The sequence below is a fragment of the Dryobates pubescens genome, chromosome 6 (assembly GCF_014839835.1).
Source record: "Dryobates pubescens isolate bDryPub1 chromosome 6, bDryPub1.pri, whole genome shotgun sequence".
Lineage (NCBI taxonomy): Eukaryota > Metazoa > Chordata > Aves > Piciformes > Picidae > Dryobates > Dryobates pubescens.
In genome coordinates this window covers 343,267-359,398 of record NC_071617.1, presented here as the reverse complement: position 1 = coordinate 359,398, position 16,132 = coordinate 343,267, and the positions used below count along the sequence as shown (strand labels likewise).

The 16,132-nt window shown below is 48.4% G+C and overlaps 1 protein-coding gene across 1 annotated transcript in view; it reads right to left on the bottom strand.

Moving 5' to 3' along the window:
• The window catches only part of RIMS1 (regulating synaptic membrane exocytosis 1), a 292,497-nt gene that overhangs the window by 111,986 nt on the left and 164,379 nt on the right, over positions 1 to 16,132 (bottom strand). Inside the window, exons 5-10 of the mRNA XM_054162531.1 lie at positions 12,464 to 12,531; positions 10,904 to 11,014; positions 10,199 to 10,298; positions 8,804 to 8,927; positions 1,834 to 1,890; positions 1,394 to 1,440 (exon numbers count right to left, since the gene is read on the bottom strand). Coding sequence (XP_054018506.1) covers positions 1,394 to 1,440; positions 1,834 to 1,890; positions 8,804 to 8,927; positions 10,199 to 10,298; positions 10,904 to 11,014; positions 12,464 to 12,531 — 507 coding nt within the window. The remainder of the gene's footprint in view (positions 1 to 1,393; positions 1,441 to 1,833; positions 1,891 to 8,803; positions 8,928 to 10,198; positions 10,299 to 10,903; positions 11,015 to 12,463; positions 12,532 to 16,132) is intronic.

Sequence of the window (16,132 nt, the reverse complement as noted above, 5' to 3'; positions counted from 1 at the left end):
GGAAACTGATGGTGAAACCACTGCCTGGATACCCTTGCCTCAGAGCAAAACTCTCTTCTTTTGTTTAAGCTGCAGTAACAAACTAAAAAGTGTTCCTCACACAGCAGTGAGAAGCCATGTGGTGTTTTAAATCAAACATTGTCCTCTGACAGAATTACACCCCCCGCTTCCCAGCTGGTCTGTGACCCCGAGCCTTGGATGAATGAACACACATCTGCGTGGGGATTGCACTCCCATGGCCTCTGCAAGGCTCGAAGGAACTGGCACACAGGAGGCTGCTCAGGACATTCATCTGGCAAGGAACAAGAGGGCTGGAGCACCTCTCTGATGAAGTCAGGTAGAGAGAGCTAGGGTTGCTCAACCTGCAGAAGAGAAGGCTCCAAGGAGACCTAATAGCAGCCTGCCAGTACCTGCAGGGGGCTACAAGCAAGCTGGGGAGGGATGGTTTGGAAGGGCTACTGATAGGACAAGGGGCAATGGTTTTCAACTAGAGCAGGGTAAATTTAGGTTGGACATTAGGAAGAAGTTCTTTACTATGAGAGTGATGAGACACTGGAACAGGCTGCCCAGGGAGGTGATGGACTCCCCATCCCTGGAGACATTCCAGGTCAAACTCAGTGGGGCCCTGCACAACCTGATCTAGGTAAAGATGTCCCAGCACACTGCAGGGGGGTTGGGCTGGATGACCTCCAGAGGTCCCTTCCATGCCAAACCATTCTCTGCTTCCATGTTTCTGTGATTCTCTAAACCAGTATGGCACCATCCACACGAGAGAAGCCAGAAACTCATGCTAGTGTGTCCAAGCTGTAGAGCTTTACACACATCTCTACTGCTTCACTTTGAAGACACAAGGCCAAAACCCACTGAAGCTTTCATACAAAACCCTCAAAGCCTCCCAGGGCTCATCTCTTAGAGAGCTCACAGAATCACAGAACGTTAGGGACTGGAAGAGAGCTCCAGAGAGCATTCAGTCCAACCCCGCTGCCAGAGCAGCATCACCCAGGGCAGTCTGCACAGAAATGCATCCAGGTAGGCTTTGGAAAGTCTCCAGGGAAGGAGACTCTACAGCCTCTCTGGGCAGCCTGCTCCAGGGCTCTGCATGCTCATAGTAAAGAAGTTTCTCCTCATGTTGAGGTGGAACCTCCAGTCTGTACCTGGTTGTTCCTTGTCCTGTCACTGGGCACCACCAAAGAGAGCCTGGCACCTTCATCCTGACACCCACCCCTCAGATATTGGTAGGCACTGATCAGGTCCACCCCTTCAGGCTTCTCTTCTCCAGACTAAGCAGCCCCAGGGGTCTCAGTCTTTTGTCTCAGCAGAGCTGTCCAAGTCCCCATAGCTGAAGCCATTATGCTGGGTGCAAGACCACGTGAAAGGAGCAGAGTGTACTCACTGGACTCTAACGGGGGGTGAGAAGTCTCAGGAATCCTTGGAATATCACTGCAACAGGAACAAGCAGGTAGCAGTTAGAAACACCAGAGGTGACTTTCTGCTGTGACAATACATTCCTGGAACACTTCTCTGGAAACACAGCTGTGTTCCTGTTCTAACGAGTTACAAGGGGACAAAAAGGGAAACAGTTACAGGCATCTCTCACAGGCATTCAGGAAAGTCCTACTAACGGCAGCTACATCTCTCCAGCTACACAGCCAGCAGGGAACAATGGGACCACCACAGCTGTAATATTGTGGATGCATCCCACAATATCTTCACAAGACAGGGAGCTTTTTAGGAAGAGAAAGGTGGTAAAAGGTAGCATAGCTACAAATGTTCCACTCTTTGTTTGAGGACCAGATAAGATCAGAACAAACAACAAGCCAGAGGTTAACTCACTAGTAAGCTTTATATAAACGTCTCAAGGAGGCCACGGAATGAAAGTGATGGAAATGTCTTACACAACAAAAAGAAAAAGCAAATAACATTAGGCAAGGTAAACAAGCCCAGGAAGAATGCATTGCTCCTAGCAACCTAATGGCTAGCACATTGACCACGTTATAATTGAAGATGAGATCTTTCATCATACAGAACCCAGTAAACCTGCAGGGATAAGCAAACCAAACCGGCTCAGTCTGCACACAGCCATCAAAATGCTGCCATCAACAAGTTCACACTTCCACCAAACTCTGCCTGATGCCAGCTGCTGGCTCTCTCCTGTGCCCAGCAAGCGCTGCAAACGCCTTGCAAGAGCAAGAAAAGGCAGCTTGTACCACAGCAGAGCAGGGAAATGGAAACAAAGCTCTTCAGGCAATCACTCAAAAATGTTTTCATCTAAACAAGTGGATGAAAAACTGGAACTCCAGTAACAGTTCTGAACAGTGTTTGCAGGACTTGAACCCAAGTCAGGCATTCCTCTGCTCAGTGGAACCCCACATTGCTGCCTTGCAAGTCAATAAAAGAAAGACTTTCAGGTATCTGTACGTCGCTGATCTGCAAGAAACACTTCAGACAGAAAAGGAAGGCAACAGCACCCCATCAGTTAATCTTAAGCTGCAACCTAAAGCTCTGGTGCCTGTGTTTCAGTTCCAAGCTGATGCCTCACATCAGCTGGCATCTCACACACTGACTGGGAGTGCGCTCCTCTGTGTCCTGACTTTGGAATTCAGGAATGATGTGGTGTCCTCAGGCTCACAGAAATATTGGATAGTGGGGAAAATGTCTTTAGGGAAGGAGTGGTCAGGCACTGGCACAGGCTGCCCAGGGAGGTGGTGCAGTCCCCGTCCCTGGAGGTGCTCAAGAAACCCGTGGCCATGGCACCTGGGACATGGTGGTGTTGGGTTGCTGGCTGGACTCGGTGATCTTAGAGGTCTCTTGCATCCAAACAATTCTATGGTCCCATGAACTGCAATTGCATTACTCATTCTTTACACAGCACAGTACTACTACACCATGCTAGTTTTAGGCCCTGCATTCACAAATTTTTCACAGATCTTGAACAGAAAGTAGTAAAAATGTAAATAAATAACTGCTGGGTGTAAAAAGGTAAATAATGGTAGTGCTTCACAGTCCCAGCAGAGAAGATAACAGACTTAGGTGGGTGTCTGTCCTTGCTTCCTCGGGCTGGGAGGTACTAACTGGCTCCTGCTTGGTCTTGGCTGCATTGTTTTGGCTATGTTCTGAGGTCTCTCTGCTCCGTCAATTGTCCCTTTTGTGTACAAGGGGACAAGGGGGGCAGGGGGGGCAGGGGGGGCAGGGGGATGCTTGTGCTGTTCACTAGTTGTAAATACCTGTAAATATTGTGCATTTTGTACATATTCCTTGCATTCCATTGTAGATTGCAGTTTTGCCTGTAAATAACAGCTTGCATTTGCTTCCAGCTGAGCTGCTCTGGAAAATCTAATGTTGGGGGCAATTGTCCACCCAGCACATACACACACATTGACCTCCTGTGCAAGGAGAGTTTCACCATGGAAAGGGTAACCTGCACTGTCAAGTTCCACAGTCCCTAGTGGGACAAATTCTATTTGGATTTTTTTCTGTACTGCTGATTATAGAATAGGGGGAAAAATAAAGCCAAAGTGAGCCCCACAGATTCATTTCATATATAAGCACTTCAGAACTGATCTACACTTACAGTAAGGCACTCTCACACTACTAGACCAACACAGACATCTAATAACAAATCAAGATAAAAATCAGATGCACACAGTCTTCGAGAGGACAAAGCAGCCACTGGAGTACAGACACCACAGCACTGGACCAAAGCTCAAGGTGAGAGTCTTTTCAGAGCTGTCTGCACAGAAATCCTTAACAGCTAAAGGTAAACAACAAACAGAATCAGATCCTTCTTAAGCCTTTACTCATCAGACAGGAAAGAAATGAAAGTACAACATTCTTTACTGTAGTTTTCCAAACTCCTGTAGCTCTTCTGGAAAACTGGCAGGGAGAGCTGGAGCTGGAACGTAAAAGTCACCCCAGGGAAAACGGATGGATTCCAGGAGGAATGGAAGGGGCAAGCTCCACAGCACTGTAGTACAATGGCCAGCTTTTAAAACACATACAGAGCAGTTCACACAGAGAGGGTAGATGTTATCTGTATTCTTGTATACAGATGATTTATATTATTTCTTTAGATATGATATGTGTGTACATCTATAATATAAGATGTCTATAATCCCTGTGCATGTGTATACACATGTGTATACAGAGCTATAAAAATTGGTGCTGGGAAATCTCTTCCCTACAATATTTATCTTGCTTAAGTACAGCCCCACAGCCAGCTGCAAGGCACAAGCTCAGAAAGAATGAATAAATGAAGTATGCAATACAGTCCAGAGCACCAAAGTGGTGGCAAGTTCTGCCTTCTGCTCTTGATTTCAAACTGTGCATCCCATAAATAAATGAACTACTCAGTCCAGTCCAGAGCACCAAAGTGGTGGCAAGTTCTGCAGCAGTTCTGCTTTCTGCTCTTGATCTCAAAGTGTGCATCCCATAAATGAAGGCCAGGCTTTATTTCATCCAAATCCAATAATCCAGCATGACCTCTGGACTCTTTCATGCACGCCAGCACAACACCTGCTGGAGGGCTGCCTACCAAATGAAGGAGTGGTATTTTTCTAAACACTAATCTGAAACTCCTCATGTAAGAAACTCAGCCTGACCTGGGCTGCAGGGAGGTGGTAGAGTCCCCATCGCTGGAGGTGTTTAGGAAGAGACTGGATGGGGTGCTTGGTGCCATGGTTTAGTTGATTAGATGGTGCTGGATGACAGGTTGGACTTGATCTCAAAGGTCTTTTCCAGCCTGGTTTATTCTATTCTATTCTGGACCACAGGAAATATTCTAACACTATGATTCACAAAGCAACTCTTCAGAAGAAATAGTAGCTCTTGGCTTAAACTATTCACAACCACTCAAAGCAAAGGCAAAAACAAACTCAGAAGTTGCACAGCCACCTCTTTAAAACAGTTCCAGAACTGGACTCCCCATTTGGAGCAAAGTGAAGGTCAGACATTTCAGACACACAGTCAGTAACGAGCTGCCGACATCCAACTTTGCCTCTGTCTCCCTTGGAAGGAGAAGATATTTTGTGGCTCTGTGTGATGTTCCATACAGTTGTCCTTCCACAGATTAAAGCATTGGGTTGAGAGCAGTCTGCAGCTGCCTGCTGTGTGAGCTCACCTTTGCACAGCACGCAGGACCAGCTGTAGATTCAGTTCTCACCAGAGCCAAACCTAATTCAAACATGGTTGTAACTCAGACTTGGTCAGTTTGCTGTAGGGACAGAATCATCACTGCCAGACCCTACAGGGTTTTCAAAGATTCTGAGGACCTGTCCCAGCCTTCCTCCTGCTATTTCCAAACCCATTCCTTCTCATCAGAACCTGCAGCTCAGTCTACAGTCTGCACTAATTAAATCACTTGAGCAGCCCTATGGAATTCAGCAGTGCCTGATGATGGTGGTTCAGTCTCCTCGCTAGGACCTTGAGCACAGCAGCTGAATCACAGCACAGAAGCTACAGTTTTGGCAATGTCAGTTGCAGAAATCCAAGCACACACAGCTAGCATTGAGCAAGAGAAGAGAGAGGAATGAAACCAAAGCACATTGGTTTTACCTGCAGTGTCCCACAGAGCTCAGCCCAGCACACAGGAGATGGTGACTTAGTGACCAGGCCAGGGTTCTTCTCCAACAACCATACTGCCAGAAGACTTTCTCTGCTGTCCCAGCCTAGCCAGCTCTCATGCTGTATGCATATTCACAGGTGGCTCTTCCCCTCATATTTAGACAGCCAACCCATTAATTCTGCCTTTTTATAGCTTTGGGGTTTTTTGATCTACCTTGTGTTGCAATTATTAGCATTAGAGTCAATTAGTTTCTGTGGAGCTCTAACGGTCCTGTTGTGGTTATGCTGTTTGTTGTTATGCCTTCATCTGCTAATAGTGCCCCATCTTTCACAATTTTCTCTAATAAACATCCTACAATTACCCATTACTCACAACCACATTTGCTGGGTGACACAAAAATGCAAATTTGCAAGGCTGAGCAAATTGTTTAGACATCCATTTGGTAACTGGCAGCCTCCTCCGTGGGCTCACAGCTCCCCCACTATGCACTGAAGCCAAACCGTGCCACATTTGGGCTTTTTAGACCGAATATGCTGGGGCTTTTTAAATGTAGACCATGAAAAGTGCTGGTGCATTATCTGCATTATTAATGCTGAGAGATGAAAGCACTTGAATGATGCAGCCAAAAGGATCACTTCTCAGCTCTTGCGGGAACCTGCTCCCTCACAGGAGTTTGAGGTTTAATGGATGACCACTTCAGGCTGTGTCAAGGAGCTTCAGTTTGGGTGAGTCAGGACTCAGGCACCAAGCTCTGATGTGGCAGAGCTGCTGGGTTAAACAGAGTTCCTGGCCATCAGCTGGGAACAATCAGAGTGTCTGGATAACCACAGGAGACTCGGTGCGGGGGGCGGGAGGAAGAGCCACCTGGTAACGGAGGCAATCCATTTCCCACGGGGCAACAAGATTTGGATTGCAATTGTTTAAAAAGACAGAAAGTTAAAAAAACAAACGACCAAAACAAACAAACAACCCCCAAAAAACAAAGGAAAAAGGAAAAAAAGCTCAAAAATAATGAAAACCAAAAAAGACCATGAAGAGAAGAGAAGAGAAGAGAAGAGAAGAGAAGAGAAGAGAAGAGAAGAGAAGAGAAGAGAAGAGAAGAGAAGAGAAGAGAAGAGAAGAGAAGAGAAGAGAAGAGAAGAGACTGAAAAGGGACAAAAAGGATCAAGAAATCCCCCAAGACAAAAACACAGACCAAAAAAGACCATAGCAAAAAACCCAAACCAAACAAGACCCACCCCCCCAAGAAAAACTAAAAGATACAACACAGACTAAAAAAGACCATTAAAAAAAAAAAAAAACACCAAAACCAAACCAACCAAAATGTTAAAGAAAATCCCCAAAAGAAAACAAAAATTACCAAAAAAGACCAAAAAGGACCAAAAAAAGACAAAAAAAGGACAGAGAAAAGATGGATCTAAAAAATATACCAGAAAAGACCCCAAAAAGATAAAAAAAAAGAGCAAAATGAAAGTGAAGTTAGAAAAAAAAAAACCTAAAAGGATGAAAAAGGACCAAAAAAGATGAAAAAGGATCAAGAACCTAAAAAAGGACCCAAAATGAGCAAAGTAAAATAAGTACCAAAAGAGACCAAGAGAGGCCATTAAAAAACCAAACTAAGAGCACAGTAAAAAAACCCAAAACACCTAATACATTTGAAAAATAATTAAAAAGCCAAAAGAGAAAAAGAAAGAAAAGGACCAAGGACCAAAACTAAAAACAGAAAAAAAGACCAAAAAAGACTGAAGTTAAGTAAACAAACAAACAAAGAAACAAAAAAGGACCAAGGACCAAAACTAAAAACAAACAAACAAACCTAAAACAACCAAAAAAAAGATCAAAAAAGACTGAACTTAAACAAATAAATAAATGGAGTTAAACACCACAAAAGACAAAAAGGACCAAAAATGACCAAGAAGGATCCAGAAGGACCAAGAAGAACCAAAACTAAACCAAACCAAAACAAAAGACCAAAGTAAAGCAAATCAATAAAACATTAAAAAGCCAGGAAAGAAAAAAGGACCAAGAAGGATCAAGAAGAACAAAAACTAAAGCAAAAAAAAGACCAAAAAGTTCTGAAGTTAAATAAATAAATAAATAACATAAATACCAAAAAAGAAAAAAGGACCAAAAAGAACCAAAAAGGACCAGGAAGAACAAAAACTAAACCCAAACAAACCAAAACCCTAAGCAGCCCAAAGTACAAAGCTAAGGCCAAGAGCTGAAGGGCCAAGCAGAGGCTGTGCCCTGTGCCGCTCTCTGCTGCTCCCCTGCACAAGGGCCACTCTGCTTTGATGGCTGGAGGTGCCTGCAGGTGATCCCAAGCTGCTGCAGAACAGCACAGGACTTGGACTGCTGGAAAAAGGAAGTGTCTTTCAAAGTCCCCCTGGGAGACTCATTTGGTGTGATTCAGATTCTCATGCAGGAAGACTTAGCTCAGGATGGTCCCTACAGAACCATGTTCAGGGATGAGCCGTGATCGCCACAGCTGCCGCAGCTGCAGAGCCAGCCCCACTCACCGTAGACATCCCAACAGATCTGGGGCTCTTTCTAGGGTTTCTCTGGGAAAGCAGCAGAAGTGTTATCGCAGCCCCACCCCCTGGCCCCATAGCAGACAGACCTAAGCTGATGAGCATCACATGTTGATGGCAAGCTGTGCTGGAGCTTCGCTTCCACTCGTGATCTGATGACAGTATCATGTGAGGCTAAAGGCTTTTCAAGAGGGGGTTTGGTTTTACTTGGGTTTAGATCTTTACAGAAGGCCTGTGCTAGCAGTGACTTGATCCAGTCCTGCATCCTCAGTGCTTTCTGCTGTTTCCTTCTGTTTATGTTTGCATACATCCTGCTCCAATCAAGCCAAAATCCTGAAAATCAGATTTTTCTCATGCAGAAGCCCACCCGATTCACCTGCCCCACCACTTTGCCCCTTGGCAAAACCCTTGAGCAACCTGGACTAGTAGAAAGTGTCCCTGCCCATGGTAGGGGGGTTGGAACTGGATGATCTTTAAGGTCCCATCCAACCCAAACCATTCTGTGAATCTACTGTGACCACACAGAAAAGAACATTTGCAGCCACACAGCAAAGATCCACCAGCAGTGAGGACAATGCAGTAAAATGTCAGTAACAGGAAGTGAATCACCTCCATCAGTAAGAGACAAAACACAACGGCCTCAAGCCCAGTCCCTTTCACCCTTTCAGGAGAAATATCAACAGTGCTGAAGAAGTCAAGTCTTGAACCTTACCCAATAGGCCTTGAAACAATAATTTCAACTTGAGGTTCTGATTTGGATTCTAAAATAATGTTGTAAACTTCTTCGTTTGTAGCTCCAGGCAAGGGTTTCCCATTCCACTCCAGGACCTCATCCCCTTGGGTGCAAAGAGAAGGTTACATCATCTCCATATTCTCTGACAGAGAACTCCACAACAGTCACAAAATCCACACATTGCCCCAGGTAGCCAGGCAAAGGTGACAGGGTCACTTTGGAGGCTCCCTTCCAGCCTGATGCCTTCTGTGATTCTATGAAAAGCAAATTAAAGCTGTGCTGAACCCCCACCTCGAGCTCAGGCAAGGAGCTACCAGAGACCTTCCACTGCAGGGGTTCAGGGTAACCAAGACATCCCCAGGACATCTGAGGTGCCTCCAGAATGGAACATTCATGCATCTCGTCTTCTACCCCCACTTACTGATGCACGGTCAGCAGGGGCAGAAAGCTGTCAGACTGCAAATCTCTGGTTTTATTTCTTTATTTAATGTATTTATTTCCAAACTATTAATTCAGACTGGGAGGTACTTTGGGAGGTCAGTTAGTTCCAACTCCTACTCAAAGTAGGGCCAGCATCAAAGGGCAGATCACTTTCCTCCGGGACTTGAGCATCCTACAGGAAGGGTATGCAACATCTCTGGCAAGCGTTAACTGTCCTCTCCAGATACAAGACAAACATTTTCATACACAAGAGCTCCTGCATGTTGCCTCTTGTGTGACCAACAAGCACCTCTGAGAACAGGCTGGCTCTGGGCTCTCTACAGCCTCCCATTAGCCAGGTCAAATCAAGAGCCTCAGCATCCCATGGCATTTTCTTTGACAGTCTGAGCAAACTGTCCTCTCAGGCCCTTCATCAGCTCTCTGTCCCTCTGCCCTGCCTGTTCCAGTTTGTTTCTCTCTTGTACCAGACACAGCCTCACGGGATCATGGAATGGCTCAGGTTGGAAGGAACCTCAGAGGTCATCTGCTTCAACCTCCCCAGGAAGGGCAGGGACACCTCTCAACTAGGGTTCAACCTGGCCCTGAACACACTCAGGAAGGAGGCAGCCACAGCCTCCCTGGGCAGCCTCTGCCAGAGTCTCACCATTCTGGTACTGAAGAACTTCTTCCTCAGCTCCACTCTAACCCTGCTCTGCCTCAGCTTCAACCCATCCCCCCTTGCCCTGTCTCTAGACACCCTCATGAACAGTCCCTCTGCAGCCTTCCTGCAGGATCCCTTCAGCTGTTGGAAGGCAGCTCTAAGGTGCCCCTGGAGCCTTCTCTAGGCTGAAGAGAGGAGAAAAACCACCTCTCTGTCACTCTGGCAACAATCCTGCCGATCCAGCCCTCTGGCATGTCCCACCACATCATTAGCTACCCAGCTGAGGCATTTACCTGCTCTGAGGTGTCCCACCACATCAGCCAAGCTTCCTTTCTTCACTTTGGTAATGAAGGCACCGAGGCGTCCCAGCTCTGTCATTTTGCCACCAACAACCTGGTTAATGACAACATTTGTCCCAAATCAGACATCACCTCCACCAAACAGATCAATTTTCATCTGATTTCTAAAATGAAACCTAAAAATATCCATAAGCAAACCTAGTGTCAATTTGGGCTTTACAGAGGCTTAAAGACAGAGTTAGAGACCCCAACAGGGCCAGCCCTAACTGGAAGGAAGCTGAAGAAGAATGGCTAAGATTGATACTCCTTGCAATGTTTGATGCATCAGTCCTGTCCAGTTTGCCAGGCATCACTTGTTGCAGAAAGATGAGCTCTGAGTAACTGCCCCAGCAAGTTCACTTCCAATCCATGCCTGGCATGTGCTTGAGATTGAATTCCAGGTGCCCGGCAAAACGTGGACACTTGTTAATCAGACCTGCTCAGCTCCCTTGCCAGGGGTGAGAGGTGACTGCACAGAAGGATTAGATACATTTGCAGTCAGCATTCATCTGTAGAGCTCCCAGAGCTCACTGCAACCAAGGACTATGTTGCTGTGCAATCAGGACATCACCTGAGAGCTCCTGATGGAAGGTCCTGTGTCTCTAGGCAAGCTCAGTGGGAGCTGCTCTGCTTTGCCCACCCAAAGGATGTGTCACTCACCTTCAGCCCCAGCAGGGCACCTGACTCCTTGGGCATGGTTGTTCTCTTGTTCAGGACCACACGCCCGATCAAGCAGTCTCCCTCTTTAGAAGGCTGCCACGTCACAGGGTGCTGTTAGAAGAACCAAGAGGATGAATGAAAGAGCTGCAACCATCTTCCTGGACTCATCTGCACATCTACAGAGCAGTAAACCTTCTGGATCACCATGTCACAGCAGACAAAAACATCCTTCAAGTGTCTTACATCTTCCACCCATGCTTTCTACTATTTTATCTGATGGACTTTAGCTTCATTGAATCATAGAATGGCTTAGGTAGGAAGGGACCTTAGACCATCAATTCCAATCTCCCCACCAACCTCCATCTCAGCTTGACTTGGTTGCCTTGAACACCCCCCGGCAGGAGGCAGTCACAGCCTCCCTGGGCATCTTCTGCCAGAGTCTCACCATTCTGCTACTGAAGAACTTCTTCCTCAGCTCCACTCTAACCCTGCTCTGCTTCAGCTCCAAACCATTCCCCCTTGTCTTGTCTCCAGACACCTTCATGAACAGTCCCTCTGCAGCCTTCCTGCAGGATCCCTTCAGGTCCTGGCAGGCAGCTCTGAGGTCCCCCTGGAGCCTTCTCTTTCTCCAGGCTGAACACCCCCAGCTCCCTCAGCCTGGCCTCACAGCAGAGCAGCTCCAGCCCAAGGATCATCTTTGTGGCCTCCTCTGGACTCACTCCAGCAGCTCTGTGTCCTGCTGGGGACACCAGACCTGGAGGCAGGACTGTAGGTGAGGTCTGAGCAGAGCCAAGGGACAGAATCCCCTCTCCTGCCCTGCTGCCCACACTGCTCTGGCTGCAGCCCAGCACACAGCTGCCTGCTGGGCTGCAGGAGGGCACTGCTGGCTCCTGGGGAGCTGCTCAGCAATCACTAACACCAAGCCTCTTTCTTAAGAGCTGCTCTCAACCTACTCTGCACCCAGCCTGGATTTGTGCCTGCAATTGGCCTGACTGAGTTGCAGGACCTTGCACTGTGATTTGCTGAACCTCATGCAGTTAATCTAATAAATATTTGTGCTCAGTGTGAAAAACAGTCTGCAGGCAGAATTACAATGAACTCCCAGTCTGGTACAATTAGACATGTTAACAAAATCAAACACTGGCTTTGCAATGCCATGCCCCTGAACAGTGCATTTATCCTTTCTGTCTTTGGAACAGGGTGTGTGGTATGCAGCTCTACCATATGGAGAGGCAATAGGAGGCCAAATGATCTTTCCCCTGTATAATAAACCCCAAAGGCTCTTTCCCCAATGCTAACAGTGCCTCTCCTGCAGCAGCAGCACGCTCCCAGCTGCTTTCCCAGGGTGTGGTGGCATCCAGCCTCCTCCGTTCCAGGTACAACCCAGGCAGGATGCATTTGATGAGCAACTCCTTGGGATTTCAGTTCCCACGATCCACTGAACCAAATGTTCACACAAGTTGTCACAGGGCAATGTTTGGCAACAAAATGCCCCTGCTGGCCTGCAGCAGCCAGCCCACACTTCGCACTTGTGAGCCTCCTCCTTGTGCCGCTGCTTACCGAACTAATGGGGGATGTCTCCCTGCTGTGCCACGTGGCAGGATCCAGCCAGTAATAATCCAAGTCACCTGGAAGAACATGAATAGAAAGAAATGTGTAATCTCTCACACAGAAGGGGAGGCATGGATGATGACTTCTGCCTGCACGGATTTCAACGTGCAAGAGTCTGATGAAGCAAATACAAAGCCTGGGTTAGGATTCACATCGACCTGCGTGCAAACAGCAGAGCCTGACCATGTGAACCCAGCACAAAACACAGTGAGGCATTTCCTTGGGCCTCACACATTTCACCTCAGCGCTGCTTGTGCACTCCAGCTGGGTCTCACTTTGCCCAGTCATCTTCCAGGCATGGAAACCAAGGATGGCATCCACAGCCCTCTTCCCCCCCCAGCCCTCCTCCCCATCTCAGCAACAAACACAGAGGACTACAGCTAACGAGGACACAAACAGGCACTTAGCTCTAGGTAAGGACACAACAGACAGCTACGCTCCAGCTCCTGCCAAGGGGCTGATCAATACTGTGAGAACAGGTACGGTGCAGATGGAGGGGCACAGGAGATGGGAAGTGCTGACAGGGCACCAGGGGAAACCACCACACAGACTGAGCAGAGTACCAGCAGCAGGCAGCAGGTTGCAATCTTTCGTTTCGCTAGGGACAAACCTTGGTGAGATGCACATCAAGAACAAGAGCTGGAGAGCCTCACCTACAAAGACAGCCTGAAAGAGGTAGGGCTGCTCAGCCTGGAGAAGAGAAGGCTCCAGGGAGACCTAACAGTGGCCTGCCAGTACCTGAAGGGGGCTACAAGAAAGCTGGGGGGGGACTGTGCAAGGATATGTAGCACTAGGATGAGGGACAGTGGCTTGAAACCAGAGCAGGGCAGATTTAGACTGGTCATTAGCAAGAAGTTCTTTACTGTGGGGGTGGTGGAACACTGGAAGAGGTTGCCCAGAGAAGTGCTGGAGGCCCCGTCTCTGGAGGTAGTCCAGGCTTGATGGGGCTCTGAGCAACCTGATCTAGATGGGGATGTCCCTGCTGACTGCAGGGGGGGTGGCCTAGATTACTTTTAAAGGCCTCTTCCAAGCCAGTGCATTCAGTGTTGCTATGATTCTAATCACCCCATGGATTACAGAGGCCAAGCTGGGGAGCTGTGGGCAGACCTGGGGAGAAAAGGCAGCAGAGCACAGCACCATGGAGAGCAGCTGTCCCTGGGAGCTGCCCCAGCTGACCCTGCTCTGGCAGGGGTTGGGCTGGGCGATCTCTGGAGGTCCCTTCCAACCCCTGTGATTGTGTGATTCTGTGATTAACAAATCGCAGCTGCACAAGGCTGAGCTGGCAGCTAAAAAGTATGAACTCAGCTTGCAGTTGTCCATGGCAGAGGACTGACCGACACAGCCTTGCACTCCAGGGACCGCAGGACAGGGCAAGGGCTGCAAGAGAAGGAGTGCTGCAGTTTTCTTCACAAAGAGGGAGGGTGCAGGGGATGCTGGGAAGGACTTAGGAGAAGGATGGAGGGTAGAAGAGATCCAGCAGACAGGCAGATGTGAGGCTGATAGATCAGGAGGGAGTCTGAAGGATTTCCCTTCTGTCTGATGTTTTCCTGCAGACACTGCAGTACAAGAAGGCTTGAGGTGCAACAGCCAAGAGAGACTTTTTAAAGTTATCTGAGAAAAGCAATGATTCTGCCATTTAGCTTACAATGCAGCAAGCACAGGAACACAGCAAGCCCTCAGCAACACCAATGTGTCAGCAGAGCACCTGGATAACACTGCTTTTTGAATTCACAAGTGAGGAGTTGGTCATTTGCTAGAGGCCCTCCAGTACCTGCAGGGTGCCTGCATGAGAGCTGGGGAGGGACTTCTGACAAGGGCTTGTAGGGAGAGAACCCAGGGGAGTGGGCTGGAGCCTGAGGAGGGCAGATTGAGGCTGGAGATGAGGAAGACATTCTTTCCAGTGAGGGTGAGGAGACTCTGGCACAGGTTGCCCAGGGAGGCTGTGGATGCCTGGAGGTGTTCAAGGCCAGGCTGGATGAGGCCTTGAGCAACTTGGGCTGGTGGGAGGTGTCCCTGCCCTTGGCAGGGGATTGGCACTGGGTGATCTTTAAGGTCCCTTGCAACCCAAACCATTCTATGACTCTATGTCCCAGAGTTAGCTTTCACATCAGATCCTCTCTTCACAGGCTTTCCTAACTCCTACCAACTCAACAGCCATGGGATAAAAAATCCCACTGTAAAGTCAGATACTTACTGCTGAGAGCCTCTGCACTCCTGATCCAAGTCCTCAGAGAACAGATTCACTTTGTTACACAAACCCCAGGAAACACATCCTCACCATCCCATTTTATACAGCACACCTCTAGCACTGCTTTAGATCACTCCTGCACACAAGCATAAACCTGAGGCATGGCTCAAGCAAGAGAGAGAAAGAGAGAGGTGCACTGAGATGAAGTTTGCATTTTGTGACTCCTCTTCTGCAAAGAGTAAGAAGCTGATTGTGAAATGCACTCTGCATAACCCATGCAATCTGGAACACCATCAGATGCAGGAGCTTATTTTGCAACAATTATCATCATCATCATTCTGCTTAGATGCATAACCACAGGAGGCAGTTTGTGGTCGCATTAGCTACTGCACTCGTGCAGCTTTGAAGAGCTTCACCTCACATTAAAGCTCTTTCAGTTCTATTTTTAGCATGGCTCCTTGCACAAACTGCAACAAGAACAACACCAAATCCAAGAGCCAGGCTGCCACACCAGGTGCTGGCAGGCCTATGGGACCTGAGGCAGAGCTCTCCAGATGTCAGCAATGGCTCCAACAGTCACAGCAAAAGGCAGCTCCCTCCTGGGTGAGCTGGCCTGCCACAGGCAGACACAGCACACTGTGCCTCCACCACTCAGTCAGCACTGGAGAGGTGTTCAGGCAGGAACAAGCCTCAGCTCCAGCAGCAGACCTCCAAGTGTGTGTCCAAGTGCTCAACATCATCTCTGCTCTTGTCCTCATTGCTCCTCACTGCCTTTTCACACAGAATCACAGAATGGTCTGGGTTGGAAGGGACCACCAAAGCTCACCCAGTCCAACCTCTCTGCACTCAGCAGGGACAGCCCCAACTACAGCAGCTTGCCCACAGCCCTCTCCAGCCTCCCCTTCAACAGCTCCAGGCAGGGAGCCTCAACCACCTCCCTGGGCAACCTCTGCCAGGCTTCCACCACCCTCCTGCTGCACAACTTCTTCCTCACCTCCAAGCTCAAGCTGCTCTGCTCTGCTTTGCAGCCCTTGGCCCTGCTGCTGTCCCTGCAGGCCTTTGCCAACAGTCTCTCTGCAGCCTTCTTGCAGCCCCTTCAGGTCCTGGCAGGCTGCTCTGAGCTCTGCCTGCAGCCTTCTCTTCTCCAGGCTCAACACCCCCAGCTCCCTCAGCCTGGCCTGGCAGCAGAGCTGCTCCAAGCCCCTGAGCATTCTCCTGGTCCTCCTCTGGTCCTGCTCCATCAGCTCCATGTCCTGGATGATTGTGTTGCCTTTCTGCTGACACTGTGCTGCTGGGGACACAAAGTCAGCAGTGGCCAGGTCTGTCAGCAGCACTACCCATGCCATAGGCTAATGCTGGCATTGTGGGAGCTCAGGTCAAATCCTGCCAAGAGTCCTTTTCGCTCTTGTAAAGCCCAAGCAAACACAAGA